The 25,291-nt window shown below is 41.1% G+C and overlaps 1 protein-coding gene across 1 annotated transcript; it reads right to left on the bottom strand.

The window, feature by feature from the left end:
- Positions 1 to 366: 366 nt before the first annotated feature.
- LOC139909183 (CD151 antigen-like) lies at positions 367 to 23,425 on the bottom strand. The gene is made up of 8 exons (XM_071896169.2): positions 23,251 to 23,425; positions 19,628 to 19,712; positions 15,629 to 15,820; positions 6,848 to 6,922; positions 3,817 to 3,921; positions 2,337 to 2,495; positions 1,984 to 2,070; positions 367 to 1,852 (listed from the first exon to the last, which is right to left on the bottom strand). The coding sequence occupies exons 2-8, from the start codon at positions 19,709 to 19,711 to the stop codon at positions 1,793 to 1,795; spliced, it is 762 nt and encodes a 253-aa protein (XP_071752270.1). The 5' UTR covers position 19,712; positions 23,251 to 23,425; the 3' UTR covers positions 367 to 1,792.
- Positions 23,426 to 25,291: the final 1,866 nt, after the last annotated feature.

A 25,291-nucleotide genomic window follows, 5' to 3' on the forward strand; every position in this document is an offset into this window, starting at 1 on the left:
TGCCAATTGTATAAGGGCCACTGGTTAGGGGCACAGGGTTTTGTCCTAACACAATCATTTATTGTGTGTGTGTGTGTGTGTGTGTGTGTGTGTGAGTGTGTGTAATAACATGACCGGATAACTGTCAGGTGAAGGACAGTGCTTGCTGCAGTTGCATTTGTGCAGTGTTGTTGAAATATTCAGTGTATTTGTCTGTATTTTTACATGAATCTTCATCACTCACATTGGATATGAAATTGTTAGTTTGGCAGATACAGTGAAGACATTGTTGTATTGTCCATTTTGCTAACTGCCATCTGACTTTTTTATTTTTTTAAATACAAAATGTACCTTGAGGTAGAGAACATACAGCATGGGCAAAGTATATTGTGTTGAATGATGTTTATTCAAACTAAAATACTTCCTGGATTATCACCAGGACAGGAGTACAGCAGATTGTTTGATTAATTTAGTGGTATCTTTGAGGCACACATGGAAAAGATTCATACTAATAGTGAGTGACAATCATCTCCTCCCACTTGTCTGTTAAATACAATAAAATATTTATGGTCTATAGAAAAGTAAACAAAATCTTCATTTTTGAAAACAATTTAAAAAGGTAAAGAAAGACATCAGTAGATATGTGGAAAAGGCTGGAAGGAAAACTCCCTTAGATACAGTAGATCGTTACACAAAGTTACTGTTGACAACTTTGGCATCAGTGGATAAATCCCTTGTATAAAAAGACGACCGTAAAAATTAAACAGAGGCACCTTCTTATGAGCAATATTGGTAGCATTGCTTTTTGTATCATTAACACAGTCATACGTAATAAGGCAGAATAATCACTTTCTACCATCAGCTGTCATTCCTCATAGAAGTCAGTCTGATGTTTGCTTGTTTAAATCACTGAACTGGTGGAGTAACTGTACATTGGATAGCAAAGCATTTAACAGGAGTCAAATGCCACCAATATGCCATTGAGCAAGACATTTGTGTATCTCTGCTCTGGCTGTAACTGTTTACTGTGTTACTCTCAACATGTGTTTTGGGTTGTGATACGAAAATGACAAAATATTAAGATGTCACCATGAACACTCATAGGCAATAAAGGCAAGAATAATAGCTCATAAGGAAGCACCTCAAGTATTACCGAAAAAAAATCATCATTTACAAAAATATAAAAACTAACAGTTCAAAAGCTTAAGAGCCACTATAAAACAAATATTTAAAATGCATGATTGGCTACTTAACATGGAAGTAAAATGTTGTTGTTGTGGTAGAAGTGGGCCCCAGAGGTGGACTGGAGCTCGTTAAACCACGCTGCTGGGAAAGGGAAGCTGCTGCGACCAGGATTAGCAATTTCTGCAAAGTGCAGTTTTAGTCCACTGATTTTTACACCACTCTGGGGTGCGGCAACTGGTCTGTCTGCCTGTTGGTTCCACAAACATGAATGTATATCGAGAGGATCGGCTAGGGTGGAAGAAAACTACAATGAGGCCGTCCCACACTGATATACGTGGGGAGAATTAGTGTGAAAATTCAAAATCAGTTTCTCTCAAAGGCTTTTTCACAGCGCCGTGATCTTGAAGCTGTAGCTGGGATTGTAATTTTGGTGCCTAATTACCTACCAAGAAACCTTGCAGTGTGTTTCCACCCTGAGATCCTCAGAGGGGCAACTTTATGCCTTGCCAATTTTCCCGTCCCCTATGTGCATGGCAAAGAAATAAACCTAAGGGCTACTTGAGTATGGCATGTGGTGGCGAAGAAAAGTTACCTCCCTCATCCACAAACTATTCTTCTTCTTCTTCTCTTAGTAAGGCTCTGCTTTTAGACTTCGGTATAGGCAGCAGGTAAACACCATCCCTATGACCTGGGGGTTGGATGGAGGAGAGGGAAAATATAAATTAGTGAGACTGCAATGTCTAAACGTCCACATTCATTTCATCTCTGTTTATGTGTAAGCAGATTGTTAAAGTGATCAAAATAGCGTTCGTTCCTCACCTGAACACAGGCAATCCCGACACCCACCGCTCCAATGATCTTCAGGTGATCCAGGATGAAGTTCTCCAGTTTGGTGATGCAGCCACCCTAAATGAAAAATGAAAACAAATTAAGTGTGTCTTCATGTTGCATCAGTCATTGTTAGAGCAACGCTGAAGTCTCATAACAAAAGAATGTGTTTGGATATGACAGCTCTTCTTTCTATCTATCCTTATACCTCTGTATGCCTCGATCTTGAAATACTGAGACATGACAGAAATATTGATGGAGCCCGCCCGCCCAGCTGTATTGAAAATTCAACCTTCGGCACCCCCCCCCCCCAACCTCTACCCCAGGGAGGTGGCGTCCCTCACCTCCACCTTGTAGATGTTGGAGGGGTGGTCCCTGTGGCCACAGCCCTCGGAGGGGCTCTTACAGCAGCTGTCAGGCACCACTCTGCCTTTCGCCTCGCTGGAGCGGATCCAGGCGCTCTCGGCCCAGTCTGACGAATTGTGGCTCCCACAGCACTTGAACTGACAGGGGAGACAGAGGAAGAAGGTAAAAGTTAGAGCTAATAATGGAAGGGAATCATCAATTTCACATGGAGTAAGGGTTGATGATAGCAACGGATCACTCGTCGTCGTCGAACATGAAACATGGCAACTTCTTCCATATGAACAGATGAATGGCAAGATGAAAAAGGTACGCAACCTCATTAAGACAAAAACAAGCGAACTGCAGTGTGGTTTGTTAGGAATGAGAATGTCATCCGAACCAACTACAGGAAAAGACACCAAAACGCAAGGGTTTATGGGTAATAAGGAGACGGATGTTGACACCTGGGCTGTGTTCGGAACCGCATACTAACGTACTGCCTACTGCATACTCAATGAGTGTGTGCTGCATACTGCCTACTAAATGATTGAAATTATGAAATTAATTATGCCATTACCAGCAGACTCTTCACACTGAAGTATACAGCCAAGTATCCCAGAATGCATTTCGCACCAGCCGGCAGCGATAGCGGGGATTTTAAAGCAGGCTAAAAGCTGCTGTAATTTTGGCTCTACGACTGTTAATATGTCACTTTATTAAGTTTTAATATTTTTTCAGGTGAGAAAGTAACCATGTAGATTCCCAATATGTGGTCAGTTTATCCAAATAACGCCTGTTTGTAAATCTGCTGCGACGTTTTCGGAGATTTGGGACCAGGACCGTCTGCAAGAGACGCAATGCATTTTGGGGCGGTTGAGTATGTCCAGTAAGCTCACGCCGCATACTCAGAAATTCTTGCTAATCTAGTATACATCCGGGCATTTCTCGCGTACACACAATTCACATACTATGCAGTTGGAACGCACTACATACTCAATTTCACGTCATACTTAGTATGAATAGTACGTTAGTATGCGGTTAGTATGCGGTTCCAAACACAGCCCTGATATCCAGCAGTTCCTCATGCTTGGAAAGCCTAGCATAACAAAATGCAGTCTCTTCATGTGTTCTTGACTGGTATGAACACCAGAGAAGGCAAATTACAGCAGACAAGTCCATCATGCTTAACTAAAGTTACAAGGACTGGAATCGGATTTGTTTTGACTCCGCCCGCCGCCAAAATCTCTAACCTGGTGGGATAAACAAGCTACTTGTGAACCATGTGACTTTTGTTTACAAGAACTGGTTTGCTTGTAATTGGGCAGTGTGAACCTAAACGAACCAAGGTAAACGTTTCCACTGTGGTTTGGATCAAACGAACTGTAGGTGTGATCGCACTCAGTTAACATTTCACAATTTATGCCGACATACAGTATGAAATTAACCTTCGTCGGCCCATCCACCAATCATCCATCATACCTCCTGCTGCAGCTTGTCCACAGCTCTGGTGACGTGCTCCTGGTCTTTCTGCTGGTACTTCTGAACCATGGTCTCCCTCAGGTTCTGCTTCAGCTCTGCATTCAACTGTTAAAAGACACACACAAACACACACACACACATGTATGTACTAGCAGCCCCACTATATGGCATACAAAAGACCTCAGGCCTGCCACAAACATGACCAGAAATTATAAGTGATAAATTAGTTGGTTTTTCATTACACAGGATCTAACCGCCCTGCTGACGAGAAACGTCACGGACTGCAGTTCTAAAAACAGGGGAGCAGAGGAGGAAGACGGCGGGGCGAAGGCAGAGGAAGTCGGTGTTTTTGTTCTCTAGACCAGTGGCAGAATACGCTCACTGGGGGAATGGGAGGTCTGGGGGGCTCAGTTTCTATGGCAACAAGCCAGCTGGGAAACCACTGTAAATCAAAGCGTGAAGGAGAGATCAAGGGAATGAATGACGGAAAGATGGAGGGAGGACAGAGAGAGAGAGAGAGATGAGAGACAGGAGGTGAAGAGAAAGAGAGGAAGAGGAGACAGGAGGGATGCAGAGAAAAAAAAACATTGGCTTTCATTTTACCTGTTGACAGTATGGGAAAGACTGCGGCAGTGAGGCGAAAACAGCAATGGAGAGAGAGACAATAACTCAAGATTTAAAACAGAGAACAAAGTGGAAACGGGCGGGCGGGGCAGCGAATATATGTAGCATTGCATTAAACGCAAGTAAATGCAAAGTTGAATTCTAGCTTCCATTCGTGCGATTCGTGCAATTTGAAAACATACAACAAGCTGATGCATGGCAAGGGGAAAGCAAAGCAAGGCAGATTAAGAAAAATAAGAGGCTAACGTACAGTCGCCACAACTCATAACCAGAGGGGGGGAAAAAAAGAGGAATAATAACAAGGGAGGAAGAATAGAGGGGAGAAGAAGAGAGGCTTTGAAGATTTTAGAGAAACTTAATTCGTAACAGTCTGCAGGAGAGAGCGAAGGAGAGGGCGAGAGAGAGAGAGAGAGAGAGAGAGAGCGCGCCATGGAGCTCAGTGACTATTCATGTTCAGAGGAGTTGTGTATTATGAATGAGGCAGTTATAATGATAGCAGTGCACCTCCAGACTGAGGAAAAATCCTGTTGCTGAGCTACAAGCCACCAGGCCTTAAGACTTGTCTGGATGGGACTGACACCAGCGCTGGTGCAAGCAATGTCATGTAAATATAATGCCTGCCAACACTGGGAAAAAAAATATTCTTCTCATTTGCAACTGCTTGCAATGCAGTCAGCCTAAGTCTACACCATTAAAACTGAAACTGTGAATATATTGAGGGAGATTGCCTGTTTCTGTTTTTGTACATGAGCCACATGAGATGAGAAAATACTTATGTGATTGGCTTTCTCGACAAAATTGTGTGTATTTATTGTTTAGAAGTGAGTCCTGGTAGCTACATTTCATGTTTTTATTCTCTTTAGTCATTCACATATGTTCTTCATTTCTTTGTTGGCTGAGGAAACGAAAGAGATAAGGCGTGCAGCTCTGTGTGAGAGTATTTCACTTGAAAAAACATATGAGGCATGTATTGCGAAGATTTTGACGCAGTGCCTTTATCCCTGATATGTGTGCAACTGGAGACATTTTTTCATCCCATTTGGACTTGTAAATGTACCGCAAGCAGTATGGTGTGATTTTTATTTTTTTAATTTTTACTAGACTGTCTTACATTTCTTCCCTGCAATACCGTTTATGCTGGTTTTGTCATGGTTGAATTTGCAGGACTACACATGCCATGCCCATCGGGGAAGTGAAGCAGTTGCCTGTGATTACATCGTTTCTGCTTGAATGTTCAGATTATGGAGGCACAAAATATTTTTCAATCATGCAATTTCGATTTTTATTTTTTTTATATCGTTTTTCATAGTTGTAGCAGGACTATTTAGAGGTCCAACTATCATTTAAGTAAACAGCAGAGTGCAAATAGGCCTTATGTTCTCATTTTGTTCTTGCCACCATTCCTCCTATTGTGCCTGCTGGTGTTAGCTGAATGTCTAGATCACATTTTGACTGGGATTTTGGGGAAAAGAGAGACATCAGACTGTTTCTTTTTTAGATCTGACAGAATTTGCTGTATTGCACTAGACTGACTACCGAACATAGTTTTCATTTGTTGAGTGAAAATCAATTTAGGATATTATTTCAAATGTGCACCCCTAGTTGAAGCCAACATGTGTCCATATACCAGAAGCAGATCCGTAGCCACTGTTCATCAACACAACATGATGATGATGGAGCCAAAAGCTTTTGTGTGGAGCAATGATAAATGCCATCGCTGGGCTAATGAAGTCAGAGTATCTTGACTTCTATAACTGAACACAATTCATGTACTATTTTATGTGAAGGAGCCTCAGCAAAGTCTAGCAGATAAAAGATTAAGACCAAAACAACATTCACGATTAAGTTAACACTTACCTGCAAAAAGGGGGAAACAAATGATAGATTGAAAAAAAAACAGCATGCATGATGTTAAAGTTGGTAAATTTCCCAAACTCATGGTAAGCTCCCGCATACTGCAGTATGCCGATGCTTTTTAATAATTGTTGAATCCATGGTTTACTGTCTAAAGATGTTTCTATTATTGAACTAACTGACACAGACAACATAAGAATAGAGAAAAACCGAGTCACTCTTCTCTCCCTATCCAGACAGAAGCCTCTGGTATTGAACATTTCAACAGGTGAATGGAAAACAGACAAAAAGAGAGGAAGTCAGCTCATATGAGACTTGCTGACTTTTGCATTTTGACAAAAATCCAACACAGTTCAATTAAGACTGTGTATTTTTTCATTTTCATTCAGACTCAAATCTTAGCTTCTGTCACTCATTCTATTTAATTCACTTTTTTTGTCATTTGAAATGAAAATCCACTCTTCCCATATCTGTCAGTCACTCCCACGTCTTCCTCCAATGTACAACATACAACTTTTATAAAATACATTAAAATTAACCATTTTTTCATTACCTGCTGGTAGTAGATGTAAGCCAGGACGCCAGCCAGGATCTCCAGCAGGAAGATACACAGCAGCAGGACAAAGTACTGGGGACACAGACAGGGACACAGGGAGAAAATACAGTTAGAGTGGATGGTAATGTGATGAACGAGACGGATGGCTTCAAATTCTGGCTCTTCTGCTCCATCGCTTAAAAGGACAGCTTGGACAAAATAGATATAAACGTTACATGAAATTGCTCTTTAAAATTGTGGCCTCGGTCCTGCTCGCATTCCACTGAACTGAATAACGAAACACTTTAATTCGAAATACAAATTCTTGTCCATGGAAGTTTTGCGCAGGCATTCAATAAAGAAATAACTGAGAATGAAAATGATACTGTTAATAAATCCATTGCTAAAAAATGTGGGCTTCCTCCACAAGTCCTCTGATGTTTCTCACATATGGCACACAGTGTCTAAGGCACAAAGACATTGGTAGGAGGCTTATGAATATTGAAAATGCCATAATGAAGTACTGGCATTAAAAGTGGCACCAGCTCTCTTTTTAGCTGGGAAAAAAAACAAAACATAAAACTTGGAGCTAAAGGATTCAGCAGTCTCAATCACTTTGCCTTCCAAGGCAACAATGGGAGAAAGATTTTGTGGCCTTTGGCTGTAAACATAAGTTTCATTTTTTCATCATTCAGACGATTTAACTGACAAAAATGTAAACTGTACAATATAAATGCTAGTTTGGTGGTTCTCCAGGGCAGAAAGTTTGCAGCAGGACAGTAAATGTTTCTGTCATCAGCATAAAGATGATGACGAAGATTTCAATTTGACATGTTGTGGCAGAGACTATCAATGTAGAAGGTAAATAAGTACAGAAATAAGAGACTGCTCATATAATCCTGCTCATCAATCCCTGAACACTGAATGATAAATGATGCCCAGTGTTGGCCAACAAGTCATTTTAGCCGATATTTTGTGCCTATATGAACTTATTTCCACTATGTAGCACGTGTCCATAATCACTATGACATATTAAACATAACCACTCATGCTAATGAAGGCACTAATGAAGGCATAATTAGCAAATACTTCTATGTCAGAATACCTGTCTTCACATAAAAGATGGGCGGTATTAATATGAACTCTGCATCTTAAAGCATTAAGGAGTTATAGTAGTAGTAGTAGTAAAAAATCTGTTTTTTCTTCATTAATATGCAAATCTATGCAGCAAGGCGCTCTACATTCTAATCAGATCATCTGCTCTATAACCTGTGGTGTAAGTGTAGAGTTTCTATCATGTATTATCATGTATCATGGTGGCGGGACACAAAAGAGGCCTCAGAACTGATTGATTAGACTTAAAAAGTTAGGCAAAATAAAGTGAAACTGTTTTCTGTTCCTCGCTATGATATGGCAGATCATTTTCAGGCGTTTGAAAGGCATAGAAATGCTCACTGACGACTGAAACTGCAAAACAATCAGACAGCCACTTCACAATGGCACAATAGCTCACACACTGTGCCTTTAAGCACAGGAGTTTGCTGTCCTGAGTTTATCGGCGATATCTGATTCGTGACCAGGCCCATCAGAGTTAGGGGGGAAGGTCTGCTTTTCATGCCAAGCTCCTTCAGAATTAAGGACAAGAAGAGATATTATCTGAAGAAAACCTTGACCCAAATTCCTCTGGCCCATTGCTATCAGGGAGAGAAAATCAGCCCAGTAAAGTGGACTCGGGCTTTGATTTGATAGCTTGAGCTGATTACATCTCCAAGTGGCTCTGAGCTTCAATGCTGAGCGGAGTGTAAAATGCATTTTGATGCAGAGCCGAGGGTTTGGTGGAGGAGAATGGCAATAGACACATAAATGCACTCGTATATCAAAGTCTGATTAAAGAAATGTAGACACGCACAAGCACACACACATGCACACCTTCTCGCACATCAGACCACACACACACACACACACACACACACACGACTGCTCCATGACAGTGACATGGTGTGACAGAGAACCTATGTGGCTGTTGGAAACTCAGTTAGTGCAAGGCCGACTTCCGTGACTCCTACCATACTTATGGACTATGGTCTTTCTATTTCTCTCCTACTCACACACACACACACACACACACACACACACACACATACACAAACAGACACAAGCATGCACCACACACTGATACCACACTGACACTCTTGGACACACACGACGGCTTAGTGACAGTGATGTGTATAAGGTGCGACAGAGAACCTATGTGAGCCGGGCCGGCTGAGTTACTGACTGCAGTGACTCCAGAAGACCTCCTGGTCTTACTCACACACTCACACACACACACACAGTACATCTCGACAGGCATTCTTATCCAGGGCGACTTAAGGCCAGGGTATACGGTGTGAGGTGGAAACTGATTTCGGCAGGTTCGTACGGACAAAATGACCCGACTGCGGGAAAACAGAAGTCCCGCATTTCAGACTCCACAGTGTGCACAGACTTCAGAAAATATCAAGTGACTGGTTGTGTTGCCTTGTGGAAAAGCTTCTCCATTTCCTTTTCCGGTTCATCGCCTTGGTTTACATCTCTAACATCTGGCGGTCGGCTCTTCAAAATGAATCGTTTTGAGACTCGGCTTGCTGAGCTTGTTAGAAGATTTCTGCACCTTTGTGACCGATCAAATGTTTTCTACATCCTCATACTCCCCTCATATTCCGCCTTTGTCACTCTTTCACTGCAGCCGTTGTTGTTGATTTTGTCACTGTCATCCCCTTTAATCTTCATGCACCCCCACTGACATGGAGTGGAAATAAACAAACAATACAAAGCCGCAGCCGAGTATACACAAATTTGTATGCAGCGCCGTGATCAACTGTGTTTCTATTTTAAGTTTGACTTGATTCTAAGAATGCCGCCGCCCTTACAGTGAGTGAGCAAGCAGGGGTTCAGTGTCACACTAAAGGTGACTTTGACCGGACAGATGGCTGCTGGACACATGTTGGTTTTTGCAGGGGCTCGACCTGCAAACTTCTGGTTACATGACAGTCTCTCTGACCACCGGGCCACCATACTGCCTCCACATTGTCTCAGCTGGTGCCAAACACACACCTTACTAATGCTGCATTCAATTCATGTTGGATTTACTGGAAATATGAGCTGCCAACTGGGAAAAAAAGCCAGTCTCCCAGTGGTAATTACAAGTAGGACAAGTGGAAATTTTTTATAGGCTCCGTTATCTTCCACTTGGCGTCATGAATTGCAGAAGTCAACACAAGCAGCAAACACTGCAGCAAATCCACCGATATCAGCAGTCCAAGATAATAATAAAAAAAAAATTCTATATTATCAGTAATATTCACAGTAATACAATCAACTCTACTCATAAATAGTAAGCAGTATCTCCTGCAGTTCATTTATGGTTGATTTTAAATTGCTAAATAAAAATTATTTTGGATGTGGGCGTTCCAACAAGTTCAACACTTGAGTGCTTCCAAGTTGAGATCATCCCTTTCTTTCGCTTCTTCCAATATGCCGTGAACGCAGCATAGCAAACACACTCTCTCACACAAGCACAAACACACACAAAACTCCATTATATTTCCCCTCCTTGGCAATCTCTTGCTAGCTTCTTTCGCTCCTGACAAGTTCATTCCTTCACTGTGATTCATTGCTGTAATCTTAACTCTTCAGGATGCACTGTGCATCCCAAAAACACACAAGACACAAAGAAGGTGTGCACAGATCCCGATATAAACGGCAGTACGACGCTGTAAATCAAAAACCTCGGACCAATTTCCAAAACATGATGGAACCATTTTCTCAACATTGTCGTTCATATTCCTACATATTCCTATACACAAACATACACACACACGGGCATGTGCACAAATGCAATAAGTAAGAAAGGGTTATGTATTTTTCATTCCATATAAACGATCCTCAGCCTAGCTATTTTTATGCTATCAAACACTGTGTGGAAATGAATTTAAATGAGCGGGATTCAATATCCGCTTTGTCAAAACACTGGTTAATTATTCATGACACAACACTATGTTAGCAACTTTTTGTCTAGCTCTTGTGCCCTTGCTGAAGCCCCAAGGGTTGTTTTAAGAAACTCCGCCGTGCAGCTGAATAACTGCACGCTGTTGACGAGGAATGGTCATAACTAAGTCATGAAAGACTCATCAGGTTGCAGAACAAGCAGACGGCAGCATGACATAAATGAACTATGAAGCAGCGAGCCCTTTAATCTTCGCTTCCGCTCGCAGCTCTGTCAGCCTGTTGCCTGAGAGAAATAAATTGCAGCAGAGAGACAGAGAGAAAAGAGAAATATGGCGAGACAACTGGTGTCAGGGCGGGAGAAGCAAATAGAGAGAGAAAGAGAGAGACAGAAAGAGAGAGAGACAGAACGAGGGAGACAGAGAATCAGAGACAAAGAGAAAGAGACAAAGACACAGAGTGAAAGAGAGTGGGAGAGAGAGGCAAAGACAGACAGACAAAAAGAGAGAGAGAGAGAGAGAGAGAGAGAGAGAGAGAGAGAGAGAGAGAGAGAGAGAGAGAGAGAGAGAGAGAGAGAGAGAGAGAGAGAGAGAGAGAGAGAGAGAGAGATGAACCCTGAAATCATTCCCCTCACTCAGCTGATGGTGAAGCTCCCATCACACTGTTTCAAATCAAAAGACCAGAATAAAGCAAACTATCAATCTGTCAACAAAATCTGTAATTGGAACACTGGAAAAATGAAACAAAAGCCTATAGTAGACTAAAGTGCTATTTGGCCCTAAATAGAAAACATGAATTGGCTGAGTATCTCTACTCCGTCAGAGATACGGGGCAGAGACGAATCCTGAACAAACACAGGCTCAGTGACGACCAACTGGCTATAGAAAAAAGACAATATAAAAAAGACAATATAAAAACACATGGCTACCGTAAACATGGGGAACATGTATGTGGTCAGGGGGCAGGGGAGGTACAAACAGAAATGCACTTCCTCCTCCTGCAGGAAACAATCCAAGATGAAATTCGGAAACTAGGCTATTGCCCGAATTTCCTCATTTAAGTGATGAAGGAAAGTTCATTATCTTCACGGGTGAAGGATAAACCGCCCGGATCGCCGCAAAATCCATCATGTCCTGTCACAAAACTAGAGGTTCTGGGTAACTGGACCTGATTTTGAAATATTTTACCAGTTCATCATTCTATACTTGTATACTATATTTGACCCATTGTCATTCTATATAATCAATATACAGTATACATAAACTACTGTCACTCTATATAAGTGACCTGTTGTAACTTAAATGTTGCATCTTTACCCATTATTTATTATTTAAATGCTGTTTTGAATTGTATAATTGTGTTATACCTTATCACTTTGGCAATATTGTTAGTTTCATGCCAATAAAGCTCACTGAATTGAGAGAGAGAGAGAGAGAGAGAGAGACACAGAGAGAGAGACAGAGAGAGAGAGAGAGAGAGAGAGAGAGACAGAGACAGAGAGACAGAGAGACAGAGAGAGAGAGAGACAGAGAGAGAGAGAGAGAGAGATACTTGTAATGTGGCCAGTGAAAGTGCATGAAGTCAGTTTCTCCACAGGTGGGTCCAGCCTCTGGAAGCCCTGCTTTCCATTTGGCTCTGTCGTTTGGAAGGAAAAAGGTTTTTCCCTCCACTCCCTGCACAGAAGTGCTACACTGTTCTGTCACTTTTCCCATCCAAAACAATGGAGCCGTGTGTTTGCGGACGCATACCACACCCCTCCCACCCATGGGAGAATGAGAACTTTCTTCTTCCTCTCTCTATCTTACCGACCTTACTCACGTTTTTCACGGACATCAGAAAGACCTTCAGGAAAATCTGATATGGTCTTATTAAAAAATTTTTAAAAAAAAGCAAATCTTAAATCTTATTAACTGTGTGCAGGTATATAAACACTGTAGTGAGATAAGCACAGCCAGGCATTGCTCACATTTACCACACACACTTTCCCGATGATGGCACGGACTGTAAGGGATGGATCAGCTTTTGTGGGGGTCGAACCTGTGACCTTGAGGTTACAGGACAGCCTCTCTAAGCACTGCTGCTCCCGTATTCTCTCAGCAGGTGCCAAACACTCGCGCCAATCTTGCTCTCACACAAACACACAGCCCCTTATGTTCTCCCTCTTTCACAATCTCCCGATAGCATCTCTCCCCCCAGACAAGTTCATTCCTTCGCTGTGATTCATCGCCCTAATCTTAACTCTTCAGGATGCGCTGTGCATTCCCAAGCACGCGAGGCACAGATAGCGGTTCACAGGTCTCCATGTAAAACAAGGAGTGCTCAACCACAGATCAAATAACTTGGATTCTTTTCTAAAAACAAGGGGACTTTCACAGATATTTCACTTTAAATGTTTTAATGCCTCAAAATGAGCGGTCAGTTTTACACATCAGCTGCCCCTGGGAATCTGCAGTCAACACCCACAAAATAATAAAACAATATCTGTGTGGCGTGGATGTTGTCTCTTTATTATTAGTGGGATGTTTCTGACTACAATTTTAAAATGAAAACAAATGCACATCACTATTAGTGGTTATCTAGTCTTGAACTTACGTACATGGGGGTTTGCGTGCTAAAAAGATGAAAATTGAAAGTCGAAGATGAAAGAAGAAACTTTTACTGAAGTGAAATGTTGATTTAAGACATCTCAGTTTTTAGTTTTTAATTGGTGATGAAATGACTGACATAAAAACATTTATGGATCACTTTTGCGCTTAGAAAACAGAAAAAGCAAATAAAGTATGTGCGTCATAATGAATTAGAAAGTAGATAGTTGTTGTAATATATGCATAACACTGACCAAGAATATAGATTAAGAGTATTTTTCTTGCCTTCCAAGACACTTAAGGGGAAACTTAAAGGAAATTAAGTGCCTCGTAACTTTGTTTATGTGATACTAACCTCGTCCCCAGGCAATTGTTTGCTACTTGATGAATGCTGCACATAAAAAAACACCTGCTGGGCACTGTGAACATTACGGCCTCTGCCCTCTCTCAAACTGAAAATATTGGGCTACGCCGCATTCGCTCTCTGCAGTGAAAAGTGGATAATGCCAAAGATGACGCATGAATCGGCATAGATAATGAGACACAAACATTTGAGCTCTGCATACAATAGTGCGCCTGCATAAATTTTCCCATGTCGAAATGCCTGGATCTGTACTGAGCTGAGCTGCACTGTGTGTGTGTGTGTGTGTGTGTGCATAGTTGTGTGTTTATGCCTGTGTGTGTATTGTGAGCCGTTTCCAGTGCCATGCAGGTGTCTCTGTTGGCACAACCCACTGCTGTGTCTGTGGACACAATGTGCCAAATCAACCATGGGCACACACGCTCCTATGAAAGGTTTTGTTTTATGCCTGGCAATCGGACGGCTCTCGGTACATGCATGTGGCACCTGGGGTGTTGCAGTGGGGGAATAGGGATACTGATTACCAGGGACCCCATGCTGAGGAAATGCCCCTAAAGTTTGCTGACTAAAATGCCTTTTGTGGCTCTCAAGTGTATGAATATTTTATACTTTTATTACACACTGCTCTGGTTTTAAAACAGGGTTTTGTTGCAATCGATAAAACTGCAAACAAATAAACCTTTCTCAAAAATATGACACAGCAACTGTTGTTTTATCTGAGACAAACACGAACAAGCAGGAATAAAATTTGTCTAGGTTTTTCCTGTGCAAACTAAAACAAAACTGTCCTCTGAGTCAGATTTTGAACAGGGGACTACTGGTGAAAGTATGGTTATGATAGCCAATTAACACTATCAGGGTAGTGACTAAAAGCCATCATTTCAATTAGACATGTGTCCAATAATTGATCAGTAAATAATGTATGGAGTTTGTTTGAGTTGTGGATGGGTAGACAGAGATGTTTGTCATAGTTGGAATAATGGTGCTGGTGGGACAAGAGGAAAGTGGAGGGGGGCCCAGAGTCACTTTCTATCTTCATTTTCCCTGTGTGCCACTGCAATGTTATTCTAACCACTACTTTCGAGAGGTGTCCAAAATTAACTTTCTGGCTCACCTGCCAAGGGCTGGTTAATGAAAAACATTTTACCTGCTGAGAATAATTTGTAGTATTTTTCATGGAAATATGTCATCCTACCCGTTTTCAATGCCATTTCGTCTACAGAATCAGGTACTGTCTGAATAGATTTAGAGTTTTAATTTAAAACTTGCTCACTCACTTCTACAATAGATGTTTGTTTTTGTCCTGGTCTTCATTTGTCTTTATTAGTGGCCTCACACCTGCTGTGTGTTGCCACATGGGAATAACGTTATGTTTCTGCAAACATTAGGCTGGTTAAGCATCTGGCAGAAGGGAAACAGGAGGTAAAGTTTGCAGAAGTTTAGCCGCTACTGCTTTGTGCAGAGCAGCACAACAGGTAGGCAATCAGCAGCCTGTATAATACAGAGCCATTGTTCTGCTTTGCTCACGGTCAGAGAGAATGTACGGTGGCCAGCAGGGACAATGTTTGAGGACAGGCAAAGACCAAAGACTGTATTGAACCGAGGAATGCAAATGTTATCGTCTCAAATAGAAGTAATAGGTTACAAATTTTACTGGCATTTGGCGCTTGGTAATTTCGGACCGTGGCTGTGAGTATGTCACATTTCATAATGGTATTATGCATGTAGGGCAAATGCTTACTATCCCACTGCCTGGTTTAGTTCTGTCTAACCTGCATAACATAAATGCTTACAATTCTACACACTTTGATGTGTTCACACTGTGTGCAGCTTCTATTATCGCGCTCCCCGGACATGATCTCTTACCACTCGCAGTAGCCTCCTCTGCTCCTTGAAGGTGGCACAGCAGCCCAGCACGCCGGTTACCATGACGATGGCTCCAGCCAGGACCAGTATGTAGGCGGAGGCAGCGTAGGTCTTGGAGGAGAGGAGGCTGATGTAGTCGCTCTTCTCAACCAAGGTCCAAACACCCACTGCCATCACAACACCCCCTGCCAACTGGGAGAAAACATGATAAGAGTCATATCTCTGCCAGTGTCTGGCCTGGCACAGTGGAGCCAAGACTGGTCCATATAAGAGTAAACACTGCTAATATAAGACTTAAGGGAGACAAAAGCAAAAGCTAAAAGAAACTAAAAGGTTTTCAATTATTAAATCTAGTCTAGTCCACTGCACTCAAGGAGAAGCCAGGCCAACCATAATTTATAACATTACTTTATTAGACAGATAAAAAACTAGCGAACAGCGCGTTTCACCAAGGCTTCGTCAGGTTTGGTTTCAATTATTATTCATTACCCTTCAAAGTAATAATGGAGAAGCCTGAAATGAGTACCTTTAAATGGATGAGTGTGGCCTCCCTGCCACAGGGATTTACAATTGTCTTAGATATCAATTCTTGGATCAGCTTACGCTGCAGGATCATTGTGAATGAAATGATCTGAGCGGCCACTGATCCTCGATCATCACTGCAACTTTGAGAGGCTTGAGAAAGATAAAGCTTGATTCTGTTTTCACAGTTGTCAGTTATGGAATGAGGCCTTCCTAAAAAGTTTGTCGAGATGCCTGACTTTAATCCTACAGAGCAATCATATGGCCTGAAGTTTGATGCATTGTAAAGCGCAGAGCCTCCTTAAGCCCACAGGCTTTGATAGATGCACTAATCGGCATCAGAACCAACAAGATAACTGTGCATAGCTTGAATTCAGCATGTGACTACTGGCCGTATCTGATGCCACACTGCGAACAGAGTATATTCCATCTTCTTCAACATCATCTACCGGTTAAACAGAATATGAGGAATGATTAAATCAATACAATATAGCCATGACGAGTCAGCAGATGGTGCAGCACTGCAACAAAAACTTGTCACCACGCCAAACCAATCAATCTAACAGCCCACCTAATTTAGATTTAATTTACAAGGGATGAAGTTGGCTACAGATGCTAGACAGGCAGGCAGGCGGACAGGCTGGAAATGTGGGGTGCAGGACTGAACCACACCCAGAGACAGTCTGCATTAAAACACACAACAATACTGAACAATGCAAGAATGCATTGCATATTGACACCATGCATATGTATGCATAATACGCTAATCACATATATAGATTTACATTCTTATACACATACATACAGACATACAATATCGTTGCTGTCAGGTGAAAACCTTACATGAGTTTATCCAAAGTTTTGGGTTTTCGAAGGGTTTTATAAGCCCAAGGGTTTCGGTCTGTTTCTTTTTAGTAAAGGAACACACAAGTTTATCTCTCAGCTCCATTACAGTTCATTAGTGCACTGACTCCTAACCCATTTCAACACAACATGTCCACAAACTTGCGGTTAGAGGCTTGCAGACTGCAGGTCCATCTAGAAACGGGTCAATTAAGTGGCAGACTTCTGTTCCCTGCAGTCAGAACCACTGGAATATGTGACTCCTGTGCTAATACACTTGAAAGCTGCACTAGACGACTTTACAACTGGTTACAAATTAAAAAGGTAAGACACACATTCATAAAACAGAAGAATTAGACATATATACACATAATCATGCAGAAATATTTGTGAATCCCTTGACTTTTTGCACATTTTTTGTGCTCCAAAATATATATATTTTTTAAATGCAATTATTTGGTGTTTTCTTGACTGCAATTTTTTCTGCTTTCTAATTTTCTTTTCACTTTGATAGGAGAGAGTACTTTTTGTAGATCTGCAAACTAAAAAGCATGCCCTTCTGTTCATTTTCTCTTGTCATTTCAGGCTGTGTGAACCCACCACCTCTCCATCACCTCTAATGTGACGCCCCCAAAGAGAGGGGGGAAATGAAATCCATCTTGTCCTGCTGCAGTCCCAAGGAGATTGTGTCGCTAGAGCCCGCCAAAGATTTAACTTAATAAACATTCACTTTTAGTATTAAGTTCTCTCTGAATCAAATTCTTTCAAATCTATATCAAGGGAAAATGGGACACTGTGATATATGTTACTTCTAAGGTAAACGTACAGCTGCCATTCAACAAAATACTCACACACTACAGTGGGTGTATGGTTGGGCATCTTGCAGTGTGTTGGTTCATTTTGGTCTCTGGAGTTCAGTCCAGTAATATTTTGTACTTGCCTGCAGAAATGTGTTGCAGCATCATTGGGATGCGCGTTCCTACATTAAATATTTTTCGAGAAACTAGCGGTTTCCTCACAGCGCGGCACCCTCCGATCATAAAAGTCCCATGCACTGTTCCTCACTGAAATGCTTTTTCCAAACTGCCTGATTTAGTAGTCATAAGGGGCTGTACGCTCTACAATTTAGCCATGAGGTTCACGTTTTCTAGTTCGACGACAAATAGCCTCTTTCACAAAGGTAACCCTTGGGAAATAACTGCAAGGCCAAGGTTGAAAGATTTGATTTGGTCCCAAAACGTTCATATGGTCGTAACTCTGGCATCTGGCACTCAGAAGGCTCAGGATTGTTTGTCAGCCAATTTGAGACAAATCAGATCCTTTGGCAGACAGATGATTATCACATATGGGCAAAGCAGACAGACAGAGTGTGAGTTCACACACTAGAGTGAGAATGAGACAGACATCCCCTTCCTTTTCATACGCTAAGGCTGCCACACTGGTGCTCAACTCTTATGTTGGGTAGCACATCCAAATTGTGAAATCGGTTATTTGTAGCGCCTTCCCCCTGGAACGCCAAGTTTTTGTCACTGGAAAGTTTTGTGGAATGAGGTTTTCAATGAATCTTCTGTGTCCTCTGTAAAAAAAGCACTTGCCTTTAATTCTATGAACTCGAATGGCAGGAGGCATTTAGCTGCTGCCCGGATAAAAAAGCCATTATTGAAGGCTTCGTACAAAGTTTTGTCACAGCCGATTTTTTAAATTAACGTCATGTAAAAAGTCAGTTATTCACAGGCATATGTGCACATCTGCGATGGTAGTGTATGACTGGCCTTTCTTTTGTGTATGAATGTGAAAGGATGCATTGTATTTTAGGGCCTTAATCTGTTTTGCCTTGAAATAAAAGGCTCATCTTTCCCAGAAACCAGGTTTTCTGAATTGCTGTCTAGCTTATCAAGAAATACTCAATATCTCAATTAAGGCTGCTGGGGCTTTTGACAAATGATCTGGGCCTATTGTGTTGGCCCGCTTGGCTTGTTTCATTTTAATACAATAGACAGGCTAAATTGATCTGTTTTAATTAGATTTAAGTGGAGGACTTGGCACACACGAGAGCCATTGCTGACATTGTCAATTTATGCAGACAGTCCAATGCAACACAGACACATAGATATGCAAATGAAGGAGTATTTCTCATCTTCAGTGATCCGCATCAAGCTATTTGGATAGCCTGAGGTTATCTATAAAATTACTTGCAATGATTAGTTGATCTAACCCAGAATGAAATGAAATGTCATCTAAGTGTGGAGGAATCACATATTATGGCAACTGACAGGTTGGGAACTGTGTGTCATTTTGAAATCATAACACTGTAAAAAAAAAAGAAAGGAATTACCTGAGAAGTTAATAACTTCGAACCAATCAAATTGGCTTTTCATATTCACAACTCATTTTAGATGAGGGCCTATTATTACACAGAAAAGTGTTACACTTTTCTTAAAAATACCACTAAGTTCAATAGACTTCACACAGCCATAAACAATTTAAGTTGTAAATCTAAATCACAAACGTTTTGCGACACGCCTGCACTTAACACAAAGCATAAGTCTAAGGTCTGAATACCAACATGTGCACTTCTGATATTAAATCCACGCTTTGCTTTAACTCTGAATCACAGCCTCAATGAAAACTTACCCAGAAAAGAAAGTTGAAAGTAAAAAGGAGATATTTCAGGCAGATGGTTCCACATGTTTCCTTTTTCTCTTCGTATGCCCCCATGCTGTAAAAGATAAGAGTATTTCAGAACAATTATGACAATTTCATACCAATATAGGAGTCACTTTCAGTTATATTAAAGTGGAATACCACTAAATTTAAAAATGTATATGCGTTATTCAGTCTAGGACAGTCTAGTCAATATATTGAACTTCCACCTGTGAACAAGAAGTAAATTCTGGAGCCACTGAGTTGTGAAAGATGGTAAACGGGGCTCTTCTGAGGATAAGGGTATATTGTTTTGTTCAGAACTGATATTAGTACAATAGAATAAAACTCATTTCTGCATAAAAGCTCCTTCTGTGGGTTCACAAAATCTATTTTCCATTTTGTGTCCATGGAACAACTCCAGATTTTAGTTAGGTAAGGTGACAACAACACAGGTTTGGAAGTTGAGTTGAGTCGTAGACCATAGGAATAACATACGAAATCTTAAATTGAATGATATCCCCTTTTAATCTGCTAATTTTGACAAACTGCACTGTCAAGGTGTGTAGACTACCTCTAACAGCTCCACCTATATGGGGAAACAAACATTTAAACAAGTGCAAAGCAGACTAGTGGCACGTTTGGTGTATGGGATATAGGATTAGAGGACCGAATAACAGCTAACCTTCCTTTTGTTGTCAGGTGCCTTTAGCGAATGAGAAGTTACAGGGCTAATGCAGACCGTGGGGGAGTAAATATGAGATCAGCAGTGTAGGCAGAGTCAGTGTGAGCCAAAGCCAAGCTATTACATGTGTATGCAGAGAGATCCATGACTAAGCACTGAGTAGGAGCGGAGAGACTGCCAAAGGCTGGGAATTATAACCACCCACTTCCCTGGTGCCTGGTTGCAACATCCAACGCTTCTACAGGCCAAGTGACATCTGCTGTTAACAGTGACATGAATATTTCAAGAAGGATGTGTTTCATAAATCAAATGAATGGTAGCTATTGAAAACCATGCCTTGTGCTCGCATTGTAAAGCAAAATAATGTTATACGCAACTTTTGTAAAAGAATGAAAAGCGTTATTCTAACAGAGTCCCAGTATTTAAACCACAGTACGTGAGACTAGATTCAAATCTGACAGTGTTTCACCACACAGGCAGACAAACACGACTCCCGTGTAGACCAGCGAGTTTGAAGTTTGTCTGAAAGATTTATAGAGCACATCGCAGAACAACACAAGCTACTACTGCCTTCATGTAGTCTTTGTTCCCCGAGTGTAACATCCTTTTTTTTTTTACCCCACAATTTTCTTGGCTCGCTTGCCAATCAAGTCCAGGCTCGCCTTTCTCTGTCTGCCTCTTAGTTATCAAACTCTAACCTTTTTTTCCCTCCTCCTTCTCGCGTTGGCTCCCCCTCTCCCACATACACAGCTATGTCAATTCAGATGTGTGTGTGTGTGTGTGTGTGTGTGTGTGTGTGTGTTTGTGTGTCTGCCTGTCTGTTGACCATCTGTTGTGGTGGGCCCCGTTAGTGTGTTCCTGTTAATTAAATTCAAACAAGGCTTAATTGACAACTCCTTATTCTACCTTTTAGACCCTGACAAAGCACAGCTGACTCAAGGCGATAATCTATGATCTAAAGTCAAAAATTGAAAACAACACAACGAGAAATATTCCCTTGGTAGCCAGGTTTTATCTTTGGAGAACAACCGATTTCCACAATTACTGATCTCACTATGCTGTAGTTAGATTGGGAGCATGACATCTTCACTCAAAGGCCCCTTAAACAAGATTGTTGCCATGTCAACAAAACCCAGACGTACCATCTGTCTAATAGACTCACCACCATAGACTGCACTTAATAAGCTAATTGCTGTTTTGTCTGTTATATGAGATTGTGGTGATGAAATACTTGGCACAGGTCCTGAAAACTCTCTATTGTTTCCGCATAAGCAACCGGCTTTACCTGAATGTTACAGACACTGCCATGGAAATAAGGTAGGTGAGGTGTCTTCAGGCCTATTGGATGAGCAGTAAATGACTGCAGTCCTTTTTGAACACGATCCATCTATTGTCTATTTCAGGGTACCAAAAGTATTAGGACAGATAGATTTCAGTTTTTCGCTGAAACTGTCATTTTCATCTACCAATTGTGATTGTTAGTTTGATTCGTTATCAGAAGAAATGGAAAAGTAAAGACTGTGAAAAGTCTGAAACAAATAACCATTGCCAGGATAGGCCTATTGATCTCCTTATGTCAGTTCCCTTTCCAGGACTTTTGCATTTCAGTGTATGTTTATGAGGATTCAGCTGTGACTACACTTGGCCCTACATTACTCTAATGCATGGTGCAAATTATTGGAGAAAATGAGAACAAACAACGAAGTTAGTGAGTTAACGCTCTAGCTTCAAATCAGTCATCATGCCTTAGCTACAGAGTTTCGAGATGAGCATTTTTCCTGGCAATTTTGCGATGAGGTTGTTTAGTTGTGCTTAGTTACATGGATGGACACAATAATTAGGCCTACTTGTTATACTGTTAGCTAGGCTATGTATAGAAATCATTTGTGTTTTACTGAAAAGAACAAAATGATTTCTGTACATAGCTAACACAATTTTTCACCTAGCCTACATAATGTCAAAGTCAAATGATCCCTTGAACTGTTAAGACATTTTGATCTGTAACGGTGTAAATGAACAATGAATTTCTCTTCAAACTTAATTGATTAAATCGTGGGAACACCCAGTTGAAAAGCGTTATAGTTCCGAGCATCAGTTCTGATTGGCTGAGCCACGTTCGAAGCCGGTTTTAACACACCTGAGACCACATAACAGTAAATTGTAGTATTCATGCGCGAACCGAAAATCACTGCTCGCTTAGCAACCACGTTACTTAGCTGCCGTTCTGCTTGACGGAAGAATAACAGTTGATTATTAGCCCACTGATATTAGTATTGTCATTACTTGCGTCTTTAACGTACATTTAGCACGGATTAAAGGGGAAATATGTATTAAACATTTGTGTTTTCATTATATTAAAACGATGTTAGCACCTTCGTTTCAAAAACGTCTATTAGCTATGATAAAAATCAATGTAAAGTACGTCCTCTCGTGGCTTGTTGCTAAAATATATGGTTTGGAGTTCACCTTAGCTGTTAACTGTCTGTCAGCCTCTTTTTTAAGTAGAGTACCCCTGGACCCGGTAGGCTACTATTCACGAAGACCACCCACCCTAAAAATCCTAGTTTTGATTGTTTGCTAGACAAAACTCAACTAGAAAAACAACGTTGTGTGATTTACAAATAGCCTACAGCGCATCTCTTTGCTTGTAAGGCTAACTGGTGTAACGTGTGTACTCGGTTGTCCTCTGTGCTGCTATAACCAGCGCTACCATTGGGGAGAAAATCGAAATGTGTTTGATTTTTCAAGAGGACAATGAAGTGTAAAACCGTAAAAATGCAAACAATCGTATATACGAAGCTGAAACATTAAACATACCATGACTATAACGATGAAAGAAAAGACGGCAATGCTAAGCAATGCGACACCGCAGCGGCCCCAAACAGCGAGTTGAAAAGTGTCGAGTTACCCACTTCCTGCTTTTACTTACCTGCCGTTTCTTTTATCTTCTGTCGATAGAGAGAGGAGAGCAAATGTGTAAAAAAGTAGGCTTAAATATCGCTTGTTTTCATTCCTAATTCACTGGATAAATGCTCCCGGACAGCCGTATGAAGCAGGAGGGTAGAAAGGCTGTGTTCACGAAGACTGGAGGGTCTGCGAGCTGACTCCACCCCAGGCCACCTTGTCTGTTTCTTGTGTATTTTTTTCCTGTCCTGGGGCATTTTCTCTGCCTCCATGTGATGCGAGCAGTCATGCGAGGTAGGGAAATGGTGAAGCAAAGTGGAAATGATTTTAGGTTTTATTTGCATTGGTTTATGGCCTGGTTCCTGTTATGGCTCGCTCCAGTCCTCGATCTGGCTGAGAAATTCAGTTCACATAGTCCATCAGTTTGGATAATTTTCTGACTGAAAGATGTTAGTTATGAACAACTTCTTTCTCAGACTATTACAGCATTCGCATTGTTTCATGAGGCTCATTTAATCTGTAATGTATCAGCAAGTAATTGGTGTAAAACTAAATTAAGTTAGAATTGTAATAGTTGATAGCATTATTAATTTGAAGCTCTTGAGCATCCTATGTTTCATGGTGGATGGAAACAGTTTTTTTCAGGCTGGTTAAGAAGGTGAAGGGTTTGTAAAGTTTGCTTGAGGAAGCCAAGGATCCTTCCAGGTTGTTCCAAGAAATAAAACACAGAGTTTATATAAATATACTCATATAAATTAGCCAGTAAAAGGCAACAGTTACTAGGTCTACTGTAATTTCTATGTATCAGATGACTGCTATGAACTGTACCTTGGGAAAATTTCCACAAAACCCATGGATAGGATATAGGACATAGAAAATCACTATATTCCTTTAATATTCCTCGGTACTTATAGTGAGTATGCCATACATACATACAGTTGAGTTTACAGTGACGTTATCGTACTTTATAGTATCTCCTATGGCATTCCTATAATGTCCTGAGGATATTATAGGATATTTATAAAGTTTGTAGTTTTGCTGTATAATAATATCCTTCTAAAATATACTTTTGGATTATTAGTTATTTTCCATAAGGTTCCCATGGACACACACACACAAACAGTCCACAACCTGCTGTTCCCTAGCTGGGCCTTCCATGAATCTGTTTGAGATAACTTTGAAAGCATCTAGGCTTTGAAAATGGGCCGTAAAACATGTAAACCTTTCTGCATATCATTCATTTTCAAAGACCTTCTCGCAGCAAGTGAACAACACCTGGCTATACACATTTCATAGATGTTAGGTGTACACAGATAACATATCTCAGAAAAAGCAGGGGGACCTCTGACCTCTTCATAAAGCCTAATGGCACAGTATTGGTGTGTGTGTGTGTGTGTGTGTGTGTGTGTGTGTGTGTGTGGTAGTAATGCAGATTAACCACTAGGTGACATTGGTTCTCCTCTGGACTGGTTCCAGGCAGCCTTCCTAGAAGCGTTACCGTAATCTTGAAATGAAATGTGACTGAAAAAGTACAGACAGCATCCACTGATTACCTGTCATCATTTGCTCATTGGTAGCTCCAGTCTTAACCTGTTGTCATGTGTGATAAATATCAGCCCACAGTGAACAGCTTTTCCTTTTTTAAAACAAAGCACACAAGGAAATAGCCTTAAAAGTTTATTATTCAGTACTTACTTTCAACTACACTTACAGTATACTGTCATGAAGGTGTACATAATGGTAAAATATGAAAACAAACAAACCACAGCTCATAATATGTCATGGCAAAAACATTGTGCCCCTCTATTAGGCATGTGGTGGGATGAAAGCTGTGACCAGGGCAGACACAAGCTGCAGATCCGTGTTGCGCACAGCCTTGTTTGTGGATACTCATGAGTGTGCGTAGTTTGGAGAGATTTACGCAAAGAAACTTCAGCCTCTGAACTCAATCTTCATTTCACAGACAATTTCAGGTACACAGTCTTGTGTTTTGACAATAGTTTGACGGTAGTTGTTGATATTCTGGAATACTATATTGGTCAGGATATCACTCCTGTGCAAAGCAA

The sequence above is a fragment of the Centroberyx gerrardi genome, chromosome 1 (genome assembly GCF_048128805.1).
Source record: "Centroberyx gerrardi isolate f3 chromosome 1, fCenGer3.hap1.cur.20231027, whole genome shotgun sequence".
In the NCBI taxonomy this organism is placed as follows: domain Eukaryota; kingdom Metazoa; phylum Chordata; class Actinopteri; order Beryciformes; family Berycidae; genus Centroberyx; species Centroberyx gerrardi.